Raw genomic sequence first — 27,478 nt, forward strand, 5'->3', positions numbered from 1 at the left:
TTATGGTGCTCACGCTCACCAACGTAAATGTACGCCCGTACGCCCGTATCAGCTGCCACGATGAAACAACGATCTACGATACTACGGAACGAAACGGTAGTGAGAATTCATTTTCATGGGGCTCTCATTAGTTTCATCGTGTCAGCTGATACGGGCGAACGCTTACGTTGGTGAATTGATCACCATTAACCATTTTCTGCGTACGGGAATAATATCTACTTTGGGATCCCGCATTGAGTTGTGGTGCTCTCATAAGTTAAATCGTATCAGCTGACACACCCGTGTTCTTGCATTGTTGCATAATTACGCTATACTAGGGCTGCCAAAATGAATATGTCAATTGCGGCTTAGTACTTGATTGACAGGTCAAAGAGAGCATGTGGAGAGATACACTACGAAAGCATTGTTGTAAATGGAGCATTGGCTTTGTCGCGTAAGTTTAGCTCGGCATAGTTCAACTGCCACTGAAAAACTTGACTAGGCTCGACTTTTCGGAAAATGTGTCTTCATTTAGTTCGGACCTTGTTTTGAACTCTATGCGACTTTGTTAGAAATGGAAAAAACTTATTTTGAAAGAACTTAAGTTTTTTATACCCCATTTTTAGTATAGATGAAATCCATGAACTATGGTGAACTCTCAGATCACTGTGGTATTCTAATACCATATACTCATATTATATACTATTTATTTTTTATAACAGATACAAACATTCAGTAAAATATCTATATATATGTACATATGTATACTCGTATATTTAAGTTAAGCACAAAAGTATTCTTGGCCTATAAGTAAACATTCGCATGGTCCTTGAATACTTACACCATCAGTTAGTCCTATTTATACACTCATACATATGTACATACATATGTGCTATCCTTGTGTACCTTTGTCATTACGCATTCTGCCCGTCAAAAGAGAGGTACACCTCTAATTGCAACTGATTGGCCTTCACAAATAGTTTCTTTGACCTTAACTTTTGTTGGTCAATAATTTATTATATATACATACATAGGTATGTGTGTATGTGCTGAGTACAATTTTTAGTCATATGCTCATTTTCCGGGCCTGCACTCGTGTCCGCATAAACATACCCACACATATGTACATATAGATGGATATACTATACGTATGTGTGAATGTACATGCATGCATCTTTAACGGAAAGAAAATGCATTCGCCAAGTCATCGTACGTTTATTTCTGAATGTATGGACAATTTTCGCGGTTCACATACAGATACACCTAGTCAAAGCGAAGCATTTATAGTACATACACATATCAACAAATGTTCAAGCATTCCCTATAGGAAAAACTTGAACAAGTCAGACAAATTTATAGCTCAGAGGGTAGAAGTGTCGAAGGGCATCGCCGTGTAGAATGCACCAGTTGACTTTGCTATTGGAGAGAGGAGGATTGCGAGAGAGCTCACTAAATTCACTGAAAATACAAGAGATGGGTCGTAGTGAATAAGTAAAGGGTCTTTCAAAAGTGACGCCTAGATGTCAGTAGTGAATATGAAAATGGCTACGTACCTTTTGTTTATGTCATATTAGACATTTGTCATTTAGGCAGATGTATTGAAACTTATTATGGAAAGGGTCTATCATTTACAACAACACATCGCCATATTCGTGATTTGTTTGATGGAAATAAACGTTGGAATGAGTCGACTATTCCAAAGGTGTTGAAAAAAGTTGAAGAAACTGATTCTGTCGAGGATAGAAGAGGATCCCTTTGAGCGTATTGCTTCTGTACCCCAAAGTGTTGCCGAACAATCTTCAACATCGATATCTCGAATTTCTCAACAATCAGGCATTTATGAATCGACTGTTTGACGGGCATTTAAAGGATGTAATTTTTCACTAATAATTGTTAAGAGCCGAATTTCGAATAAAAATAGTGAAACCTGAGAGAATCTAAATTTGCACATGTTTTATTTTAAAACAACATCTAGTATCGCCTTTTATTTCGCTGCAAGGTTTTATTTTTCGTGTACATTGATAACTTGTTAAGAAACGTTCTGCGGGGAGAATTCCACTAAGAAATTTGTAGAAAGAAAAAACAATAAGAACAAAAAAAAAACAGAAAAAAATGTTTTTCAGAAATGATAAAAAGAAAAAAATCTTGCCGAATTATTAATTTTTGTTTAAAAAAAAATTAAATAAGAAAGCAATAGAAACACAAATTGAGGGAAGTGTTTTTCAGAGATGACGAAAAAAATTTTTTTTGGGAAGTGTTTTTCAGAGATGAAAAAAAAATCTGAGGTGCTTGTTTTTCAGAAAAAAATTCTTTCGGGAGAGATTTGAAAAAAAAATTTTTTTTGATTTTTTCCAAAAAAATATAAAAAGAATCTGAGAGTTTTGTTTTTGACGGAACAAATTCTTTCGGAAAAATTTTAAACATAAAATATTTTTAAATTTATAAATAAATGGATCGCAAAAGGATAAAAAGAATATGTGATGCAAAAATGTCAGACATCGGATATTGGGCTAGCAGGAAGTAGATATGGAAAAGGCGCGTACATATTTTATACCACCCGTATTCGTATTTTTTATTGCCGACTGCTCTGCTATGAATTTTTAACTGCCCATTTCCTTCTATTCTTCTGCAATATAGACGTCAGCTGTTTTCTCAATTTTTCTTCTCTTCAACTGCTTGTACTATTATTTCTATACTGCACTATTAAGGGCTCAATTTAACTAATCACACCAATTACTCCCCAATTGAACTCGCACTCCCGCTAAATTACTTGTATACCATAGTTACCAGCTGTTCTCAAACCAAACAACTTCTTTTGGCTCGTGAAAGAATTAGTATTCCATTGCTCCGCACTTACTATTTTTGCTTGCTCTCACTCCAATTATTATATTTTATGTTTAACGCGTGCAATGTTTTACAACTATTTATTACTTACTGACATGTTATGACTGATGTCATGCCAATATTGGCATGGAGTTCCGCCTGGGTGGAAACGGATTTTTGCGCGCTTATCCGCTTATTACATAGATAACCACACACGCTCGTTTGTTTAAGCGAATTCATAGGTGTATGTGTGTTTATCTTACATATCTGTATTCAAATGTATACGTTTAGTTTGTATGTACAGTTGTGAAAAGGAAAATAGCAGCCTTCTGGCAATGATAGTTTTACAATGCATATAAACATATGTGTATTTATATAATAAAAACAACACTAATATCGAAAACTCTGACTTCTTCAAAGATTTCATAAGCAACTAATTCACTTGAGGAAAGCGAATATAAATATTTCAATTGAAGGCCTTATTAATACAATAAAAAGCGATTGGAATTTGTGCAGAAGGCGTTTATCTGGTTTGTGATGCGCTTCCTATGTTTCTCAGAACCCTTACCTTCCCATAAGTCTCGATGCCAATTGATTAATTTCACGACACTGCGTAATAGAGGAATTTTTTTTATATGTAAAACACTTTCTTATTGATATAGTCTCCAGCTCCGCATTCCCTTTCTATTTGATAAAATTAATTTTAATGTGCCTTGTAAGGTTTTGCGGCATTTTGATATATTTAACGTTGCCACTACAAAAATTTTATAGCTTTAACGCTCGGAAGAACAATAAAATATCAGTTTTAGAATGCCGCTTTTGATAATTTGTGACGCTTAATAAGTATCTCTTCCAGTGAGAAAACAGTGAGAATTTTTTCTTATAAAGGTGGCACAAAGCATTGAAAAGTGAAAAGTGTAAAACTGAAGTAAATCGTATAACTTTTGAGTCACTGCACAATATTGCACATTGAATTTAAGGCCAAGAGAGAGGATTTTAAGGATAGGTAGAGACAGATGGTTTGGGTATTCATTACACACCTGCAAATTTTCCAAATTTTTGTATGAATCTTAGCAGTTTGTCGAGGGAAAGATAACGTACTGTGAATAGGCGACCTATTTTATCTTTCTCTCCATGCCGGAAAAAGTAATTTCGAGAAAAACGAGTTTAATGTTTGAGGTACAGGAACGTGCGGACCGCTCTCTACCTAGTTAACGCGCTATAGATGCTATAATATTGGGAATTTCGGGCATGAAAATTTCACAGTATATTCTTAAGATACTATACTTTCGAAATATCGAGAAAAAAGAATTTTTCAAAAATTTTGGACGTATGCATCCACTTAAAGGAACCATATCCCGTTAATATTCGGGCCGGTTGAAAACTCACTTTACCGTGCTATCTATCTACCTTATTATGGAGAGTACCAGACCAAACGTTGACCGTCGGCTAGTTGCAGGGCCCTATTGGTCTTGAAATTGCTGCCAACAATTCTGTATGATTTTTCATAGGTATCACAACTGTCTCTCTCGTCAATAAATCGATAGAACAGAGCCATGCAGCCATTTCTTGTGTAAATATATGCATCATTAAGGTGAAGCCTTACAATCTCCGTCGACCTACATACTCTCACACGGCAGAGTCGAGACAGTGCACCTATGTCTTTCTTTTTTTCCGAAAAATTTATATCTTTTTTCTTTTTCGACTTAGTAACGCAATACTTTGCATGTTCTTATTTTTTGTTTTTAATTAATTTAATTTCCAAAAAATGTATGGGATAAAGTTTCAAAAAACAAAACAAAATTTATTTATTTATTAATATATTAAAGTTTTTATATTATACTTTTTTTATATTGTATACTTTGTTTTTTGTATAAAGCCATGTATTTTTCCGGCGGCCGCCGTAGTCGAATGGGTTAGTGCGTGACTACCATTCGGAATTCACAGAGAGAACGTTGGTTCGAATCTCGGTGAAACACCAAAATTAAGAAAAACATTTTTCTAATAGCGGTCGCCCCTCCGCAGTCAATGGCAAACCTCCGAATGTATTTCTGCCATGAAAAAAGCTCCCCATAAAAATATCTGCCGTTCGGAGTCGCCTTGAAACTGTAGGTCCTATTTGTGGAACAACATCAAGACGCACGCCAAAAATAGAAGGAGGAGCTCGGCCAAACACCCAGAAACGGTGTACGGGTCAATTATATATATATATATATATATATATATATACACATATATACGTGCTTTATAAAGGGTCTCGGGTCTTTCAAAATACGCACCTAAATGTTGTTTTAAAATAAAATATGTAAAAATTGAGATTCTCACTATTTTTACTCAAAATACGGCACTTAACAACGTCCGGGTTTTGATCTTTCTATCCTCGATAGAACCACTTTCTTGAAATTTATTCACCAAACTTTGAATAGTCGACTCATTTAAAAGATTATTTGTACCAAAAATATTACGAATTTTGTGATATGTTGCTCCTAAAGATCGATAATTTGCATAATAAGTTTCAATAATTTAAACGCCTTGTTCTACTTGAAAAACGTCAAAGATGACATAAAAAGGTAACGTCTAGGAATTATTCGCTACTGACATCTAGGCGTCACTGAAAGAATCTTTATATTATTCTGAACATGATTTAATTATAAGCTCAGTTACATTTTCCAAAAAAAAAGGAAAGAAGAACAGCTTATGAAAATGTTTGAAAAGTTCTGAATTAAAAAAAAAAATAAGTTAATCTGAGACACCACTGCTATTTTTTTATTCATAGCTGTACGTAAATAGAGTCGTTGTAAAAGGCGCGTGGCCGATTCGATTTTTATTTCACTTCGTATGAAATAGACCGCATTTGTTTTTGGTTCTGTGCACTTAACAAAAAAACCAATAACAGTAACATTAGAACAATGAATAAGTAAGGCACAGTAAAAAAAAACAACAACAAACACAAAAAAAAACAATTGCAATAAAATTAAAGCAGAATATTCCATACAACAGAATATTTCACTGCTATACATACAAATGAATGTGTGTGTATGTGCATATACTAATGTACATGTTATGACCATATGCACATATCTTCACTTTTCACTAGAAAACACAAACGTCTACGTTCTCAAGTAATAAAAAGTCAAACATTTTGCATCTGATTTGTCGTTCACCACCAAGTGCACTCATAAAAATGTTGCATACTTTCAGCTAAGGGGGATTAATAAGGGCTATGCGCACCCCTCAAGCGACTGTAACTTAAAATCAATGTAATTTAATTTAAAATTAAAAAAGCTTTAAAAACTCTGCTTCAGATGAAGAATAATTTATAAAATTATATGAAAAATTTAAGCAAAATTGAAGGCTGCTTCCTCAATTAACTAATGAAGTGAGAATTACTTACTAAGCCGATAACCTATTCCTATTCTCAACTGTGAAATAAAGCGCCCAAACTACAAATAAAAATCCTTTATTTTTAAATATTTAGCAATTCAACACTTTTGGTGTTAGTTTGGATCAGGATCATACAAATGTATGTATGTAGGTGATGTGACTTTAAATCCATTCGTAATATGGGGGAAAACCCGCATAAGTGGTAAAATTTATTCGAAACTTTCAATTATAGGCTCCTGGTCAAGAACAATAGACCACAATAGAGATCGCAGTGCAATATGGCCCAATACTTATTATTATTACTATTTTTTTCTCATTTATGCTTCATTATACAGTAAAAGGGTTAACACAGTGAAGGATTTATTGCGATTATACTCGCATTATGGAGTGGAGATTCTTTTCAATGATTCTTAATACCACAGGGCCTAAAATAACGCTTATTGCTTTACTCCCTAAAATGGTTCAAATTAGTGTTACCTCAGTCTTATGGGGGTACCTCTCACAACTTGTAAGCTTCTTATTAAGGACGTACTAATTAGATCTGTAAATCAAAGATGGATTAGAGCCAATACCTGTGAAACTGCTAAGCCAATATGACCAAGGCTAATCCTACGTCTGTAGGATTATAGTATAATTATTATTTCTTTAATTATTATTTAAGATCCTATTTCTTAATGAATATGGATAATCTATACCTGGGTGTGTATCAACAAGCTTTTACGCTTTGCCAAAAGCTCATGATGGTTCAATATGGAATGTAGTCCAGCCTTTGAGGCGTACAACGGACCCATTTCGTGGTCTAGGTTGCAACGCTGTCTCTATGTTCGATGCGGCTGCCAAACCTAACGTAAGCTACCTCAGTCTTCTGAAAAATTCAGATTTTTGGCGAATTATCATTAATTCTCGAGATATTACATTCTTTGAAGCAATTTTTCTGATATTTTATTAAACGTAAGCTACCTCAGTCTTCTGAAAAATTCAGATTTTTGGCGAATTATCATTAATTCTCGAGATATTACATTCTTTGAAGCAATTTTTCTGATATTTTATTAAACGTTTTCTCCACCCAGAGCTTTAAGCTTAGTGTACGATCTCACTATAGGAATTCACTTCTGCTAGAGCAGGTGCCCATTTGCAGCCGTGGTCTTTTTACTTCGCCGGCCCTACTCATCAGCTTCCTCTCCATTTTTCTCGAGTACAACTGCCTTTCAGTAGACCATCTACCTCTAGGTCTCATTAGTATTCGAAACTAAGGCTGTTGCACCTTCAAATTTAAGTTTTCCTATAAGGGAACCAGTTCGGTTTTAAAAGCTCTGCAGCGAAGTATATTTTCTGAGAGTATTCTTTTAAAACAAAAAAAAAAAAAAATTGATGGTTTTGTAGCAAAGTTATAACTGTTGTGACAAAATACAAAAAAAAAAAAAAACAGTAAAAGTACTTTCGAGGCATGCGGCTTTGGTGATAAACGTACATTCTTGAAAAACCTAGTCGTTTCCTTCAAATTTGTGTTCTTGATTGTGACCCACAAATGGATGGCCTTGAATAGCAGATGGTTGCTTATGGGTGCTTCTGGCAGAAATATGCTCTGTGACTTTCAATAGTTTGCCGAAGGACGACCGCTTTGAAAAAAATTTTTTCACGTATCCGGCGGTTTTCAATCCGCGGCCAACCGAATGGTCAACACGTACAGATACACGCAGCTATCATAGAAGCATTAATAGTGGCCTGTAGTTCTCAGGACACCAGAGAACTACACATATACATATGAACTTCAAGTAGCGATAATATAAAACACCCTCCGTTAGTTTACTCAACAAGCCTCTGATGCTTCAAACAAACTTTTACGACGCGTCAGTAAAACACACGCAAATAAATGTCATATTTTGTGATGATAGGCTGGGAGTCCAAAAAGCATGTGTGTATGAGTAACCAGAAGCTCCTTACGTTTGTGTGTGTCTGTTAGTATATGTTTGTATGTATGTATGTATTTAGTTGCGTTGATGTGTAACAATTTCAAGTATGGTCCTCAGCTTTTGGATGTCAAAAAGCAATCTACACTATAACAAACTTTGTTTTCCTCCTGTTAATAACTACACACTTTACCTACTTTTCAATCTTCGCTTGTTCCCAATCCGCGCTCCAACCGTTGCGCTACTTATTTTATTATATACGACATTTCTTCCCAACTTCGCTCTCTCACCCCTGAATACTGCCGTTTCTCGTTGTTGGTGAGCAATAGCTACCAGCCCCCCAAAGCTTGGTAAACACTGCGTAGCGTAGTACATTCAGCGACGCTGCGACGAAGTGCGCGCCTGGCAGTGACGCGCAGCAGCGCAGAAAGTGTTTTCGATTTTGTGTGTATTCGCTATTCCGAAGTTGCGGCCATCAGCTGGAACTAGTTGACGGCCGGCAGTGGAACGAGTAACATTAAATCGTTTTGTTGGTAGTGGGGTACGCATGGATATTACGAATCGCCTTTTCAGTAACAAGAACGCTCGTGTATATAATATTTTATGTAGTTTAAAAGGAATCTAAAATTGGGGAAGAGTGGACACATACATATGTAATATTACTGAAGCAAACCAAAAAAAAAAAACCAACTATAATTAAAATAATAAACAAATATTTCGGCGTCGTGTCTAAATGCGTAAGCGTTTGAAGTGTATTTTTTCGGGCGTATTTTACGTTTGTTAGGGTTGATCGGAAGTGCCATTGCTTTGAACTATCTATGTATCTGTATCGAGTCTTCCGTGTATAATTCACCTTCGCGGCTCAGTGTGTGCGTGTGTGTGTGAGTGTTTTCCGGGCTTACTGCCGTGGCGGCCCATATTTTACCCCTTTGCACTCCCAAATCGAGCCCACATCCGCGTGCGTTTGTTTGTCTGTCGTGCCTGTGGTGCCTATGAAAATGAGTGTTGTGTCGACTTTGCTGGCTCAACAAGTCAACAATTGGCAGTTGGAGGATTTTGCTTGCTTTCGCAAATGTGGCGAGATTACAGTGTCTCCAGATGCGCAAACCTATGGCATGAATTGTCGCTTTTGTCCCGGCATTTGCCTACAATTCGATGTTTTCATTGATCATATGCGCGAGGTGCACGCGGAGCGGGTTAGTGCGCTGTATCAGCAATCGGAAGCGCCTGAGCGGTCGCCACTCGGGGAGGGAAAATGTGAACAGAGCACACAAACACAGACTGAAATGGAAACCTATTATGGTGACGCCGGCATTGCTGCTGCCACCATCGACGATTTTGATATTGATGTAGAGTGCACTGATGGCGGCGATGAGTGCGCTTTCGACTACAATTACGTCGATGTTGGCGCTGGCAGTGACACTGACACCGACTCCGTCGCCCACACCGCACAACCCCGTATCCAACGCTATCAACTACGCCAGCACCGAACAGCTGTAGGAAATGGGGCAATCGAAGATAAGCCGCGGAAAGTATGCAGTTGGAATGAAGCGCCGTCAGCAAAATGCAATGGGACTTTGGGAAAATTCAAAACACTTACGACTACACAAACCCCACCAACACCCGCACCAACACCATCACCATGGACAACGCCAGTACAAAATGAGAGAAAAGGAGGAACAGCAGTGACAGAAAGTGCAAGCGAAACACTCACTTCAATGGCATCGGACACACCTGGTGTGTTTAGTGACGCTAGTTTGGGGTTGGATATCGATATGGTGGATGTCGTGGATGTGGATGTGGGCATGAACGCGCAGAATGGACCGGAAGCGCCGCATGAAGTGGACTTGGTATATATAATGGAAAGTGCAACGCCGGACGGTGTTATAGAGGAAGAAACCGTTGTTGATCCATTCGAAATGGCGCAAGGTTGGCGGCGTTCAACAGACTCGTCAGAGGTGAGTGCACATTGCAAAGGTTAAAGGGTGTGGGGATGGGGGCGTAGACTCGATTTAGTTGTAGTAGCGCAAAAGACGTGTGGTAATGCGATGAGGTTTTAATTTAATGCTGTTATAAATTCAAATACCTTAATGCGATGTACCGACGATGGACGAGTCACAAGGTGTTATGGTGGATAGCAGAAGTGGCTAGGCAGGTGTACGAAAACCGGGCAGGCAGGCAGCTTAGCCAAGTATAAGTACATATGCATGTATATGAAAGCTGTGCGAAGTAAGCGTGGAGCTGAGTGTGAGGTGAATGTAAAATGAAATAGAAAGAAATTCGCGCGTCGGTTTTCGCCCGATATTTATATAATTGCTTTCATTTATTTTTTGTTTGTTTGGTTTCTTTCCAAACGTATTATACGTTGCATTGAATTATAAGTATGTACATATGTATGTGGTTTTAAAAGAATTTAATTGAAATGAAATTAAATCGCTGTTGCCACGAATATTTTTAGAGCAAACGCAGTTTGCAATTTCAAGTCATATTTTATTTGAAAAATATATTTTTGGAAATACATAAATGTACATTTATGTACACTTGTGCTTACCAAACTAAGTTACTTTATCTTCTTGCAATATTCGCAAAAATTTTCAGGCTACAGTTTTTTGCGAACATTTAAGGAAATTCTCAAAGTCGCATGCAAAACAAAAAAAAAAAAATCAAAAAATCATCGTCATTTTTGAGCTACTTCAAACTTACACTTTATTATACTACAATTGAGTGGGCTACTAAATTGCATACCGAGAAGTTTTCTAAAAATTCCTATTAAAAATTTGAAAGTTTTAGTGATTAGTTTCTGATATTTGCTAAATTTTTGTGAATTTTGTGCAAAATTTGGAACTTTGATTTATGGGGTTAGGGGTAGTCAGAGGCCCGAAAAAATGATGATTTTAAATAATTTTTGTTTTCTAGTCAATTGCTTTATTTTACAAAAATAAAAACATAGCATTAATACATTATGTTTCGACTTGACTTTAGGAAAATTAAATAAAAAAAATTATAATTGTAAAAGTTATCGCTGTTTGTGTGGAGCCCGTTTCTCCAGAAGTCTGTTGCGGTGATCATTATAAGTCCTTGGAGATTAATCTAAAATCAATCGGTCAAGAGAAATTTGTTTTATTAATAAATAATCTTGTGCCTGATCAAAGCTTTTTTTCCAAATTAACAATATGGCGGCCTCAGGAAATATTTTTCAGATTTTCGAGAAAAAAACCGACAATTAATTGTTTAAAAAAATCGAAATTAAAAAAAAAATCACTCGATCAGGCACGAGTTTTTTAAGTTTTTCAAAAGCAGTATAAATTTTATTGAAATCTACCAAGTGGTTTCTAATTTACAGTGTCACCAGTTCAAAAAAACATAGTCTTAGAAAAACGCATTTAAAATTTTGCTATCGGAGCGCCCGAGCGCCCTTTGTTAATTGTTGAATAACTCGAAAAGTATTTGTCGGATTCACTTCAAATTTCCACACAATATTTTTAAGATATTATACTTTAAAAAATGCAAAACAAAAAAAAAAAGATCCAATTTTTTTTAAACTCTGACTACCCCTAATCCCTTATACGATTTTTGCTTTTCAATGAACTATAATTTTATAAGAAATTAACACACACAAAAATGTAGCATGCCATAAAAATTTTGCCAATAAAGTGACTTATTTATGTGAGCACAAGTGTATACATCCACCCGCATATATGCCATTTGAATTTTTTTGTTGAGTAAAAATAAAATGTCTAGTATTGTCAGTGTGCAATAATGAATCTCGCAAATCTGAATGTGCAATGTTTATTTTTACTAAATAGCAAACGCTTTTTCAAATGCTATTGCAAGGCAAAGATTCTAAGTCATATTTGGTATTTTTGCTTGCAGTATGCATTAAAGCAGCTAACGAAAAATAATTTGTTGCATTCGAAAATGTAAATAAACATTTTCTTTGCTTGTGAAATTGTAGGTGTATTATGAACGTTGTGTCCGCGTGATTATTCTTCGATTGGACCGAAGTTTGATGCTCACTGTGCATACGATAGACATTATTTTTTCTGCTCCATGCCAGAAAAAGTCAAAGCTAATCTATCTAATAACTGATGAAGGCAGCTATTATATAAAAAACTCGTGTAGGAGCCCAGACTAAAGGGGTTCTAGCATATAAAGAAAAAAATGGCTTCTAAGAAATTTTTTTATTATTTTATTTTATCCCAAAAATACTCCTTCTTAAACTCTGGAAAATATGAATGAGTGCACTTTCATCCTCTTTAGCGTCTTCTTTTGACCAATCAAAGTAGACTAACTACTCTTTAATATCAGCTATATAGTATAAGTATTCAGCTTCTTCGCTGTTCACTGAACTATCGGCTTGGAAGTTTGTGATCTGTACACAAGGTGAAAAGTACTTGTAGAAAAATCGGATTAATAAAGGGGTCTACTTCGCCTAAATACTATCGCACAGAAAATGGGTAACAATTTATTATTAAATCAAAATAAATATTTTCCAATGATTTTCCGATTTCCACTGAATTGGTAACCAGCCAAGGAAAAAGCAAAGTAACCGATTACTTGAGATCTCTTTTCACTGATAACGCCTCCTGCAAACGACTAAGGGCATCTAAAAAGAAAACTCTCTACTCAAAATTAATGGCAAGGTGGTTAAACAGGAATTTTTGGTCCGATAGTAAAAAAAATTACGCTTTACTAACAGCCTGCTTCCGATTGACTTCACGTGAGCCACAGAATGTGATAGTAGGTAGATAGAAATATAATATAAATGGGCTAGTGCGTGTGGTTAGGAAGAACGGCTAGTGCATGTGGAAGAAAGTTCAACGTATGTCTCTCATATATTATCAGCGGCGCTCTTAGAACCACACACTTCGATGCTGTGAATACTCTTTTCTTCTTACCTCTCCTAGACTACATCAGAATGTAGCTATTACTGCTGTTCGGCTTCTCACTACGAATCAATGGCGTGATTTAGGTATTGGACACTTGGCTATAATACTCGGTCTGAGTCCAACTAATCCTGTTGACTATCGTTTGGATAATAGATTATTTAGTACCAGAATTGCAGCTAGACTTCTGACGGTTCTTGACGATTAAGTTGGTTTGGCCATTGTAAGAAGTCAAAAGTAAGTGTTTCGGCTCATCTTGCTAATCACGGTAGCGTATTCAGGCTGAAAATATTACCTTTAGAGTCTATATTTATTCTGATAGCCAAGCGGCGACCCCTTGTGGGGTTGTCACTTGAGATGGCGGAATGTTTCCGTATTCATTTAATATGAGTGTCAAGGCCGGGGTGTAGGTGTACTCCTATCAACCTACAAACTGCGTAGTATGCTTAGCACTATCACTTCAGTCAACAAAATATGGGTGAGCGGTCTGATATGTAACGCTGCAAAAAGAATTTGGCTATGCTAGTTGCTTTGATCACAGACCACTGTCTCCTAGGTCGACATGTTCAAAGATTGTCAGACATCTTCTTTACGCTGATAAGATCAATTGTGGACAATAACCTTCTGCGATATCAAATACTTCTACTTGAAAAATGCTCGTACTATTGGTTGAAAAGATCTTCCCTCTTACGCTAAGAGAATCAGAAATATAATTTATCTTTAAATCCGATCTCGTTAGCAGCAAATCTTCAAAGAACCTTTTAGGTGCGTGGGACTATGGCTTGTACATCTCAGATCGTATGATAATTTCCTTTCGCTTCTCTTCCCTCAATCAGAAGTCGATAGAAGTTATTCTCCAAAGAAATTATGGAATCTCATAACCGCCAGAACCACAAATTTTATTGGGTGTATGCGTGATTCCTTCACAAAAAGCTGGTTGCAGTAACAGAATGTTCACTTTCTTCACTCTCTCCGATATTCGCCATTCAATTTAGAGTTCTTGCCACTTTCATGATCAGACCATATTGGCGAGCTGGAACAAAACGTAACAACTGCAAATAAATTAAATAGTAAAACTTTTGTTATCATTGTTTTACTGTTCTGGTTCTATATTTAGGGCAATAAACCGCTCGAACGATGCTCGTATTTAACGTTATTTGCATATGGCTGTATTGTACCTATTTGCATATAACAGTTGTTTCAACAATTTCAGCAAAGCAAATACATTCATCTGTTATTCAAGTCATTTCAAATAAAAGCTGATCTATTGGTATTTCTATACAGGGTCTTTCAAGTTTGAGTTTCTTTTTAGCAGTGTTTTGTTTCGACAGTTGCAAGAGTTCGATGGGATCTCTCGGCAGGGCAAATCAAAGGTTGGTGAAACATTTTTTTGGAAGACCCTTTACAGTGGGAATAATGAAAAATCTAACAAAAAACACATAGAAGCACAAACAATTTCAGTACGAGGTTTTAGTTTAAATTATGTAAAAAAAATTTAATTTAAAAGAAATATTTAAAAAAAATTTTATTTAAAAAAATGTTAATTAAACTAATTAATTAAATAAATAAAAAAAATTAATTTAAACAAATTTAAATTAAAAAAAAAATATTTTAGTTTTAATTAAAAAAAAAAATTAATTAAAACAAAATATTTTTTTAAACAACATCTAGTTGCGTATTTTGAAAGACCCTTTATATAGACCATCTATTTTTATAAGCTGAAATTAAATCATGGACTGGGACGACTACTCGCTTCAGCAGGATAGGTTCAAGTCGTGCCACAGAACCCATCGAACAATCCATCTTAAGTGCACTGAGTTCGGTAATCGTGTTATCAGCCGGCTTAGCAATGCCATATTGTGAAATGTGAAGTTAGAAGTTAGAAGAGCGAGCGATTTGCCTATGTAGGTTTTATTTTGTGTGCTGTTCTGTGAATAATTAAGAAGTGATTCAGTCTCTTAAGATAAGTATCGTGCAATATTCTCATATACATATGTATACATATATATGTACATATATCGTATGGCAATAAACTCTCATGGTTGTAAGCTCACTACTAACGTCATTATTTAACTACAGAGCGGCTGACATATAAAAACGATAGTCAAAACATATCACATACCTACGACTACTATTAATATAGTATCTAGACTACTTATACATATTCATATGCATATTTTCCTCTTTCGATCTTTTGTTTATTCTCCTATGTAAGATCATGTCTACATATTTTAATTTCTTAACCGAACAAAGCACAAGTCAATATTTGTAAACACACTTGTAAAAAAAAAGAGTGAGATTATTGGCGTTCTCTGGCTCAGTCGCGCAACAAAAGACCGGCTGATATTGCAAAAAAAACAAAAATCGGAGTAATTTTGTTGTACAGACATATTTAATTTTTTATCAAGAAGAAACTATGGTGGTATTTTGTTGGTCTACATAGTGATAAAACCTGGGTACATACGAATATAGATGCACATATTTATAGGAATGTGAATTGATATGACGTATTTATAAGTTGAATTGCGTTTAAGAATCGAAATTGTGCGCGACACTGAAGCGAGAGGTTAACTGAGTACACAGTTTGCTTAAACGAGTGTGAGTGCCTATGCATAGGAAAAGAGTATTGCAGGTGTATGTATGTATGGGCAGTATTATGAAAACCTTTAGGGGCTATTTGTTTTTACTTTGCTGAAAAAAACAGACATGTGAATATATATATTGCTATTATCTGCTTTTTATCATTCAATTGAAAAATTTTTACTTTATTAGGTACATAACTTTGCTACCGCCATACACCTAATAACTTTTGCTTTCAATAAGATTTACAGCGCTGTAAATGCAATTGAACATTATTTTTATCTTTTATCAATGTCTTCTTCGAATTCTAATGGAATCTAAAATAATCAAAAATTACAAATATTACTTATGGGTTCAACATTTATGGCTTATATTCGTCCAAATAATACCAAAATGTCTCATACAAGTAGCATAAATTGAAGACTTTGAGGTAGGTTCGGTTAGGTTAAGTAAAGATGGCGGCGAACTAAATTAACGCCCAAGCTGCAACTAAATACCCGTATGCGTCGTTTTGATACCACAAACCTCGGAAGGTTATATTATAACCCAGTAAGGACAACATGAGTCGTGCATTGCTTATAGACTGGGCAAAATTAAGTGCGGCACTAGGCGCGGTTTTTTTCCAGTGGTCTTCTATAAGATATGGCCACAAAATTGTGCGGACCGCTACTTGGGTTCTGGATGAATCGCCACTTTACCCAACCAACCAAACCGTCTATAAATTAAAATTGTTGTGAAGGATATACTCGTATACTTATGTATGTACAACAATAATATGCACTTTGTTGCAAAATTATAACAGCACGACATGCTTTTATGGAGAAAATTGGCAACACCGCCAGGAGAAACAAATATCAAAAAATCAACTAGAATTTCAAGCCACTACGAATTTGAAAGTTTGAAATTTATATGAAAAGTTGTCGAATTTCTATAAATCTTGTACAAAGTTTGAAACTAAGATTAATGTGGTCTTGATTATAGAATGCACTATATTTTTATAAAAAATAGTTGTTAAAAAAATAAATAGCTAAAATTTGTCAGTATGCGAAGGTTTTAGAATATTGCAGATGACTATAGTATCAGGTGTTTTTTTTCGCTGTATGAGAACTATCGATATCGATAACTATGGTTTGACAGCTGAGAATGGCAAATTGCGTTGACATTTCTGTTCAGTAAGGTTTGGCAAGTCATCATGAATCGTTTGTCGCCAGAACAAAGCTTCCGAATTGTGGAAATTGGCTTTCAAAACACAAAAAAATCAGTACGCGAAGTTCATAGACCATTGGCGGCATCATCGGTCATTATTTCTTTCGAAATTAGGAAGGCTCTGCCGTTACGGTGAATGAGGAGAGAATTGCGCCATGCTGACTGAATTGTTGTTTCCAAAAATTGAACATCACCGACATTTGGTTCCATCAAGATGGCGCAAGTTGCCATACAGCGCAGGACTGATCGAATGGATCACGAAACTCCGTGGTAGACATATGCAGGACATCATATTCAAAAATTAAATGTCATGAAATTATCTACCAGATTTTTTTTTTTTTGTTTTCCCTGTTCACTCCTCTCGGGAGCATAGGGCCTCAACAAGACTCAGTCTTGCGTTGGTTTCGTTGATTTGTTTTGATATCTGACAGGGTAGGTGATTAGCCTGTCGCTATCAGTTTGAAGTAGTGGGAATGTCTACCTGTCGTTGCTTAGGAACAACGCCTTCTTACTGCTTGGAGCGCCATCTGTGTTTCACATTTTTCTGCCAGAAGGATCATCACACAGATGGTTGAGGACTTCGCTAAATTTAGGGTGCCTGCCCGCTTCCTTTTGCTGGCACCACTGATGCAATGTGTAACTGTTTACCTTTATTTGTTTTTGCTTGTTCTAGCAGCTACAATGCAAATAATGCGCAGACTATTGTGCGGAAGTAAGAATGGAAAGGATAAGTTTGTGGGGTTGAGGAAAGGAATCGGAGGATTTTTTTTGTTTTTGTTAGAAACAGGTAAAGTAGGTAAATTTGGAAAAGTGCTAGGACCGTGCTTTACGTGAGATACGAACCCACAACCTCTGCGATGGCAGTGCACTTACGCTATACTACCGAGGCCTACCAGATTATAATAAAAAAATTCATTCCAACAATATTTTTCATTCCAACTATTTTGTATTATCATTTTAAGTTCTCAAGCTCTCAAAAAAACTTCCAATATGTCACATCCCTGAGAGGTATCCAGATTGAGCTCAAATTCCAAAGGACATTTTTTACTTGTTTTAAAGAGGATAATTGTAAACAAAAAATAATTTGAATTTCCTTCATACACGTACAAGGTGGCGCAAAATTAATCATCACTTGTTTTGTAATAAATTCTTTACTAAATAAAACAAGAAAATATTTTGAGTGCTGCAAATCTTTATTTTGACTTTAAAGCGCTCCATTGATTGTTTGTTTCAATGCTACAGCTGTCTAGTTTACAAGTGTCAGATGTGTTTGACGTACGACGCCACTTGCAAAAATTATAAATCTTTCGATAGGGTGATTAATTTTGAGTCCGCTTGCATGTGTATAATATTCTATGAAATCTTAGGTCCTCATTGAAACTCTGAAGTCTTGAAAAAAAAATTGTTTAAAAACTAAAAACACTCTAGTTGCGCACACACATAGATTTTTTCACATGTGATAGAAAGAAACTTGAACTTTTTCGCACTGTGTAAACATAATGACGAAAAATGCTTTAATTGTGCTCAATACTGTAAATATGCAAATCATGAAAAGATAATCTAAAGGTGTTGAAAACGCTTTACAATATTAAAAATTATACTCAAGTTTAAATTTCGTAGAGTTTTTTTGGTTTTGTTATTTGCTTTTTTTTTCAAAGCGATTTGCATATTCAAACGTGTTTGAAAGTTACTCGCAATAACAAAAAACGTTCAAAAATTAATAAACATTTCTACTGGCCTGAGTAAACCAATTTTTGAAGAATAATAATATAATTAAAATTGATTATATATGCATGTGATTGGTGTTTATACTCGTACCCCTTGTTAGGTAAGTGGTCGAGTTCTTCTTCGTGTGGTGGTTAGCGTCTCAACGTTGTTCTACAACTAGATTGGCCGACAGCCGCATTTAATAAATTTTAGCCAAGTTGGAACTTTTCCTAAAAATTGCGTTTTCTTCAGAGTTATTTCGCCTTGTACTGTAGAAGCGCTTTAACAGCAGAGGTGCAGGTAGTGACTGTGAAGAGGCGGTCATTTTAGAGCAATGCTTTTCTACTACATACATCTTTCAAGCCTGAAATTGTGGATTGATCCAATGTATTCGGATTACTAGTTGATAAGCACACTCGTGATGACGTAAAATAGCATTAAATATTTCCGATTCACTTTTTATAAATGCTCGATGAATTATAAATAGAATCAAACTTTTTATCGAGATTTTTGTTAATCTATGTTTATCGATTTATTATATTTGTTAACGCTATTTATGTAGTTGTTATTTTTTAATCGTTGATCTAGAATACAACGGATTTCTTTATATTATATGAAAAGCCCCTTTAGGTCCTTTAGCAATCATTTTCTGTTTCATTTAGCCTTAACCGCCATCGCATAGTTATTGTACATGAAAAGTGCGGCAGATTAGTTTTAGCGGAACTCTTTAGAATATACCTAACGACTTTTTAATAATTTTTATCGATGTATTATTTCTATTATCGATGTTTAAAATTTATCGTTTTTAAAATGATCGATTTTTAAAATCGGTAATCCTGGCGGCCTCGGTAGCGTAAGTGCACTAGCCTGCCATCCCAGAGGTTGTGGGTTTGAATCCCACGTAAAGCCCGGTCCTCGCACTTTTCCAAATTAATCTACTTTGCCTGTTAAAAAAAATCCCATTCCATAAACTCAAAAACATATCCTATACATCCTTACTCCCGCACAATAGTCAGTGCATTATTTGCATTTTGTGGCTGCTAAAACAAACAAAAACAAAGAAAGGTACACAGATACACATTGCATCAAGTGACACCAGCAAAAGGAAGTGGGCAGCCGCGGTAATAGCGCAAACACACCAATTTAGCAAAGTCCTCAACCAACTGAGTGATCCTTCTGCAACGACAGGTGGGCATTCCCACTACTTAGAACTGGTACCTTCAGGCTAATCACCTACCCTTTCAGAAAGCAAATAGATTAACGAAACCAACGCAAGAATTGAAGAGGCCTTATTCTACCGACAGGAGCGAACAAGGAGAAAAAAAAAATCCTGCTCACCCACAAATACCGCTGACTCTGTTAGTGATTCCATTGCATTTCATAGTATCACGCCTAAAAGTATGCGTCGAAAAATTGAAAGAAACCTATAAGGATTTCTTTTACGCGATATTAGGTGCAACTAATTACGAATATATGGCATTCCGCGCCACAAATAAGGAATCATACGGAATTTTATTAAAAATGTGTGTGTCTATTCAATAATTTTTGGTAGAATTTTTGCTCAAAATTGTTGCATGCTGGCGTAGAATAGGCTTTTTGACTAATACATAATAAGATTAGAGAAGCGGCTATGCTTCCTTAACAACTATTTTCTTTCTATTAGTGCTAAACCATTTCTCGAGAGCATTTTCCGGAAAATGGTACGAACTACCTGTAGAGGAGTTTTTCGTAAACATTATTCTCAATGTATTCAATTTTCCTAAAAAAACAATGTTTAGTAAATTTTTATCGATTTATTATTTTTATTATCGATTTATTCTATTTTCTTTTTCATTTTTTTAATCGGTGATATAGAATAATGTAAACTGTTTTAGTGCTATCAATTTTTTTTTTAGTTTTCGTATTTTTATTTTGTGAGCTTAAGGTTAGGTTACAATAAAACAACAAATTAAAAACGAATATGAATGAGTCCATTTGTTCTTTCAGTTACCATTTCTTGTATTTCGTAGTCTGAAGAAACTGAAATATTCATCTTTCATACCTGGTAATTTACAATTCTTAGCCAGGCATATCCAAATTTCAGCCAAAGTGAACGAGCGTGAAATGATATCCAAAAAATATATTTTAGATAGCCCCAACATGAAGCTTTCATTTTGAATTTGATGGAAAACAATTTTTTACATCTGTTTTTTGTAGGAGTCTCGCACAAATGCGCGTGCCACGCATAATCAATTTATTTTTAAGTTGTTATTTCTTTAGTACAACCTTGACTTACAAACCATATACGCGTGTATGTATCTTTCTTATTTTAGATGAGTTTTGTGTTTAATTTAACAATCTAAAGTTAAGAAATGCGGGCGATTTGTTCCCCACAAGCCATGGAATGTTGCTATCTATTTTTCACAACACATGTGAGCACCCCCGTAAGCGAGAAAAAATCTGTACATAAGTACTTCACTTAGCCACTTAGATGTAGGCATTCCCCATAGTCAATAGCTTCGTATCTATCTATGAAGCATCTGCTCTCACTCTTCATGTTGTTTACATCATGAAGCCACCTTGTTTACTTTCTTGAATCATCTCACAATTTTGGTACTATGTATTATTATTTATCGTGCAATAAGTCGGTTCACATACCAGCGCAATAAAAGCCTAATAGATAGAGAGTAATTTGAACTACAAGTGTCGTTTTGCAAGAATGATAGAAACAAGATTGCGCCCGTCATGCTTGCCAAGTTGTGCAATAAATTTAGTACTTTTTTATATATCAAAATGCTAAAAATTTGAATTAACGTTTGAATTAACTGAATGCGAATTAAACCATAGAGGTGTTATCGTTTCGTCCGGTCCTCTATCCTCAATAGGACGTCAAGAGAGCAAAGTAACGGTACCACGATAGGTGCCATCTTATTATTCTTTCCATCATGGTCGTTTGGAATCTTATGTCATTTTGACACTGACAGCTTTCAGCTTTGGAATTATATTTTATATAACAGAAATTTAGTCTGTTTGTTTTGTTTAGAATTATGTCTACAAACCTCTTTTCTTTGTCGGCATCCATTTTAATATATTTAGTTTTTACTTTGTAGTTTCTCCTTACATTCGTAATAATAATTATCGATAACACAGAGTTGTACGGGAAAAATAATCTTTATAATATAAGATTATTATATGGTTTCGGATATCGCGAGAAAAAGCTTGCAAAAGTAGATAATCTCATAATATGTGAACTTATATATAAGTCTGGCTTTCATAAGGGTTTCAGCAGCAGAATTGTGCACGCCCATTACACACGTATTCTTACGCTCTTCCAATTATTCGTTGTTTTGGCCATGGATAATTAGATGCGAAAATCTCTCATTTAATGTCAGAGCGCGCCCAGGAACTTGAGTACTTGGCCGTACTGAGAATCCCTGTGCAGATGAAAAGTTGATGAACGAAAAGAAGAGCTGCCAGAAGTAAGACTCCAAAAATAACAGATGGCAACGAAGTAGCATGAATGGTGAACGCGTTTATTTTTTTTACATCATTTTTGTGGTAAAGAAACCGCTGTCACATCGTCTGTTACGTCTGCGAATCAGCTGATTCCTTCAAAAGCGCTGAGAGCCGGTTAACGGACGGATTCTGGCCACACCTTCTGAATTCTCTCCTTCTGAGTTATGTTATCACGGCACCAAATGAGTCGCCTTCCGCTCGATTAATAGGCCTCTTCTTTTTGCCAAGCGTTAGCAAGTGGTGAGTAGATGAAGCAACTGGTATAAGTGAACATATATTGGCAACGCGGGAATAGAGCTGCCTTAAATTACATGTGTGCATCAGTGCGTTATGCCAGTCTAATGAGGTATAGCCATACTCGCCAGCGGCAAATCTTACTCGATAACTTTGTTCTTGCTTTCGCATGCAACATTTTCGTTAAGTTAATCGAGCAAAGAGATAGCGAGAGGGGAAATTGCGAATAGAAGAGGCCTAATATTGCGAAATACTATAAACTTATTTCCAAAATATTTTGCTGTGTATTTCAAACTGGTTTTTCTTTTTATTGAGAGGAGTTGTTACCTCATATTTTGACACAATACTTATGGTACTCGTCAACATAACTTCTGTTCTGTTATTGACGCGATTCGATGTCACATTGACAGATCAATGTCTCGACACAATGACACCTTCGATAAAATTTTGACCCAAAGTAAGCATTTTATAAAAGACAGATTTATTAAAAAAAAAGCTCTCTTAGCAAAGGCCGCGCTTGAAATCGTTTCGTCTCCGAAATAGCTCTGCAAATGCGAGTCAGACACCACAATCAACTGCTATTTCCCGATATTCACACGATGACAGTTTTGTTGTTTGGGAAGGGGCAATACGAGTACGAGAAACGGTATCACTATGAGCCCATTGGTTTAGAGTTTGCCTCCTTTCCCATATACCACACATTTTTTTTTTTTGTTGGTTTTTTAGTGAGTGAGGTAGGGCTCAAAATGCTTTTGCACTTCGCACTACTTTCTGCATTACTTCGGGAGGGCCCAGAACAACGTCCATGAAATGGACCACGTCTGTATATAAACTCTTGGTTATAATATCTGTTATGTCAAAATCAATTGTTCTAATTAAATTTGTTTAAAAATGTGAAAATTTAATATTTGGAGCCCTCCAAAACAGTTTAAATAAAATAAATTAGTGTATGAAGCAGAACCCATCCAAAATGCAATTGATGCTTCAGCACGTTTCTCAAACGATAATATTAACTCATCGAGAATGATTCTGAATTTATTTGAAATCTCTATTCTCAAATGACTTTTCGGCCCAAGAAAGTATGATAGTATAATCCAGTTTGTTTTCAAAACAATAAATTTACTATCAAATTAAATAAATTTTATAATAGATCTAGTTAGATACTCGTATCCATTTAACTTTGCGTAATGCATCAATCAAATTGACATTAGACACTTAACTGGAATTTAAGATTAGCGATAGAAAAAAGTACCTAAGGTGGGTGGCTAGGAATACCGAGACAAAATTTATGTACCAATACACGTATGAACTTAATGGTAGATAATTGATTAATTAAACAGAATTACTGATTGTTAAGCAGACTCATTTCTTCGTTAACATTTTGATCGCATACATTTTTTCAACAGTCATTTAACCCTTTCTTTCCGGATGGTACTCATATACAAATTTGAATTTTATGTACTCGAACCGCAACTGCAACGAACGTTCTGTATGTTAGGTATGAAAATTTAAGCCCACCCCAATGTTTTCTGTTGTGGTTGTATTGTAGCAGTTCACAATTGTCTTCCAGTCTATAGGCCTCTTCTATTCACCACTTTTCTGCTCGATATCTCTCTGCTTGGCTAACTTGACAAACAATTTGCATGTGAAAGCAACAGCAAAGTTATCGAGCAAGATTCGCCGTTCTATTCTATCGCTGCCAAGATATGTTTATTTTAGGCTTCTTCTATTCGCCATTTTCCCGCTCGCTATATCTATGCTCGATTAACTTGAGGAAAAATTTGCATGGAAAGCAACAGTAAAGTTATCAGACAAGATTCGTCGCTACCGCGTAGGGCTATACTTCATAAAACTGGTATAATTCAGTATTTTACAAACAAATGTAATTTTAGGCAGATCTATTCCAGCGCTGTCAATATACCTACTTGTATGTTTATTTATACCAGTTGCTTTATCTTTTCGCCACTTGCTAACGCTTGGCGAAAGGAAGAAGCCTTATGTCAAGTTATTTGTTTGAATCCACAGGGTGACGTTTGGAATTTAAATAATACAAATAAAAGATCTGTGAATATTTTTAAATTATGTTTTTAAGGAAAGAACAAACCTTGCCGTTAAAAATTGAAGAAGAAAATTGCATTTCAATGACTGGCTTTACGGTAGCTCACTTTGCTAATCTATTGCAACGAGTTGCGGCACTTTTCTCACGAATGGCAAACTCAATTTCATATTTCGACTCTTGAATTGTCTCTGGCTGGTTGGCGTAACATTTCTCTTAAATCGCCCCACATAAAATATTCGAATGCACTTAAATCGCAGCTTCTAGGCGGGCTGATAATTCGTTTGTTGAAGACGGTGCTCAAAGATGGAATAAAAGGCTGACTGTGTGACAGGTACCGCCATCCTGTTGAAACCAAATGTCATCTTTGTCATCCTCTTCAATTTGGGGAAACAGAAAATTGCTTAATATGGGGCGGTGAGGTTCGCTTGTATAACTGTAACGGCAGCTTGGTGTTCATTTAAAAACAAAAAGGTCCGTGACTATGAATTCGTTTAAGAATAACATTGAACGTGAAATCTATTGTAAGTAAGTAGGTAATGCTATTGGAGGATATTTTGTATTCTCTAAAAAATGTCATTAAAACACAACAGTTTCGTCTATGATATCCATCAGTGCTTTAAATACAGGAGATTAATCCAAGTCGCTGTGTTACCGCTGACTAAGTCAGACCTGCTTTTGCATCTGTGACTAAACAAAATAGTATATAAACAAATATAGCAATAAAAGAAAAACATTAATAGGAAAAACTTCTAGACACCTCTACAGGCGCTAGAAGGTGATGAAAGTGATATGGAATGCAGTGTGACTTCACAACAAAATAAAGCTACAAAAGAAGTGTTTCCGCCTATTAAGGTTCTCGCGCAAAATAGTGACTTTATTAAGAACCTTTTAGTACAAAAAGGCATAATCGATCTTTTCATAAAAAAAATTTCCATCGGTGTGAAAATAATAATTGAATCATCCATTTCGTTTAATAAAATTAAAGACGTTTTAAAGACAAACTCTTGCCAATTCTATACGCATGATAATAAAAATCAAAGGGCGTTTAAAGCTGTCCTTTACGGACTTGAAAACAAAACAACGGACGAAGTGAAAAATGAACTAATCTCCCTTGGTTTGAAGTGCAAAGAGGTTAAAATAGTTACAAAAACATTCGAAGGCTACAAAGACACTCTTTACATTGTATACTTTGAACGTGGCTCAGTTAAGCTGCACGATCTCAAACGTGACGTAAAATCTCTTTTTCGCATTATTATACGATGGGACTTCCAGCGTAAAATAAAAAACAAATTATTGCAATGTCGAAACTGCCAAATGTTCGGGCATGGAGAGCGCGGCTGCTATGTCAGGCCGAACTGCGGTAACTGTGCTGGTAAGCACAAAACCTCCGACTGCATTGTCCCCGACAGAGTCAAATGTCAATCACAAGTCGAATGATATTGCTTGTCCCAATCGAGCTGCGTATCTACGCATTAAAGAGAAATATAATCGACAAAGTACTCGCCCATCTCTTTCACCGTCTTCGCCTAATATGCATACACAACCGAACTTGGACTTTGGTCTCACGCAGTTTCCACCTCTTCCTTCGAATCGTACGAATAACGTAGACAATACAAGAGCGGTAGAATCTGGAAAAGTGCTGACGTGGCGCTCCCCAATCGCTCGCACCGCTGAGCCAGTGACAGCAGCAATTTGTTCACTGAAAGGGAAATCACTGAACTAACTTTTGAATTAATACAAAAACTAAAAGAATGTAGAAGTAAACATGATCAATTTAACGCTATCGCACAATTAGCAATTAAGTTTCTATATTCTAGTAATAAGTAATGTCTGTATCTGAGCTTAAAATAATTTTCTGGAACTGTCGCAGTATCCGAAATAAGTTTATGGAACTTTTTGATTTTTTAACCAAAACTAATGTTGATGTATGTATGCTCTCGGAAACGTGGCTAAAACATAGTGATAAATTGTGTCATCCCAATTATGTATGTGTGCGTAAAGATAGGGAAATTGGAGTAGGTGGTGGTGTTGCCATATTAGTTAAAAAGTCTATGCAATTCAATATCATAAATATTAATACAGAAATAGTTGAAAATATTGGAATTAAAATAACCTCCTCTGACCATAAATCATTTAAGCTTTTTAGTACCTACTTTCCAGGTGGAACAAATACCTCGGAGCTTCGGAATAGTTACAAAAAAGACTTAAGAACACTTTTCAATTTGAATGGGTCGTATATTTTTTGCAGGGATTTTAATAGCAAGCATCGCAACTGGGGTTGTTCTAGAGCAAATACTTGGGGAAATATACTCAATGAATTTACCACGTTTTTCCCCATAAGCGTTTCCTACTCAAACGATCCAACATATATACCTTCGTCTAGTAGGTTTTCCCCATCCAATATTGGCTTGGTACTATCGAATATACCCAGGTATATATCTCAGCCTTTAACAATAAAATCATAAGGTGTCCAATCAACTAGGATCTCCACACGTCTCAAATTTAGTTGATACAGCTATAAACCAACTAAATTCGCAAGAAGTAGACACTCCACTAACTGAATACGTGGATTCAGATTATGTTCAGGATCTTCTGCATGATGCACCACTGAGGAAATCTGCAGGGCATGATGAAATAAAAAATATTATGCTCAGACACCTACCCAAAGAGGACGTGATATATTTTACTTTTTTGATAAACTCTTGCATCAAATTGCAATATTTCCCTAATGCGTGGAAAACTGCTAAAATAATTCCAATTCGCAAGCCGGGCAAGCCAGCAAACGCAGCTGATAGCTACCGCCCTATTAGTCTTCTAAGCAGCTTAAGCAAGGTTTTTGAAAAAATTATCAAAAATAAAATATTCGTGTTCCTAGACACCCATAAGATTATACAATACCAAACGAGCAATTTGGATTTAGACAACATCATAGTACGACTCATCAGATTAAACGAATCTATAATCACGTCAAATCTAACTTCAATCACAAGAAATCAACCGGTTTAATGCTTCTTGACGTTGAGAAAGCTTTTGATTCGATATGGCATGATGGTCTTATTTACAAATTAATAAATTTAAAATTTCCGTTACCACTAGTAAAAATCATAAATTGCTTTTTAAAAAATCGTTACTTTTGCGTGTCTCTGAATGAAGAATACTCTGACATGATCGAATTACCCGCTGGAGTTCCCCAGGGATCGGTACTTGGTCCTTTA

The 27,478-nt window shown here is 35.7% G+C and overlaps 1 protein-coding gene across 1 annotated transcript in view; it reads left to right on the forward strand.

Moving 5' to 3' along the window:
* The first annotated feature begins 8,599 nt into the window (after positions 1-8,599).
* LOC128867526 (uncharacterized) overlaps positions 8,600-27,478 on the forward strand; it is a 65,910-nt gene continuing 47,031 nt past the window's right edge. The window contains exon 1 of the mRNA XM_054108806.1: positions 8,600-10,054. Coding sequence (XP_053964781.1) covers positions 9,089-10,054 — 966 coding nt within the window. The 5' untranslated portion in view covers positions 8,600-9,088. The remainder of the gene's footprint in view (positions 10,055-27,478) is intronic.

The sequence above is a fragment of the Anastrepha ludens genome, chromosome 6 (assembly GCF_028408465.1).
Source record: "Anastrepha ludens isolate Willacy chromosome 6, idAnaLude1.1, whole genome shotgun sequence".
Taxonomy (NCBI): Eukaryota; Metazoa; Arthropoda; class Insecta; order Diptera; family Tephritidae; genus Anastrepha; species Anastrepha ludens.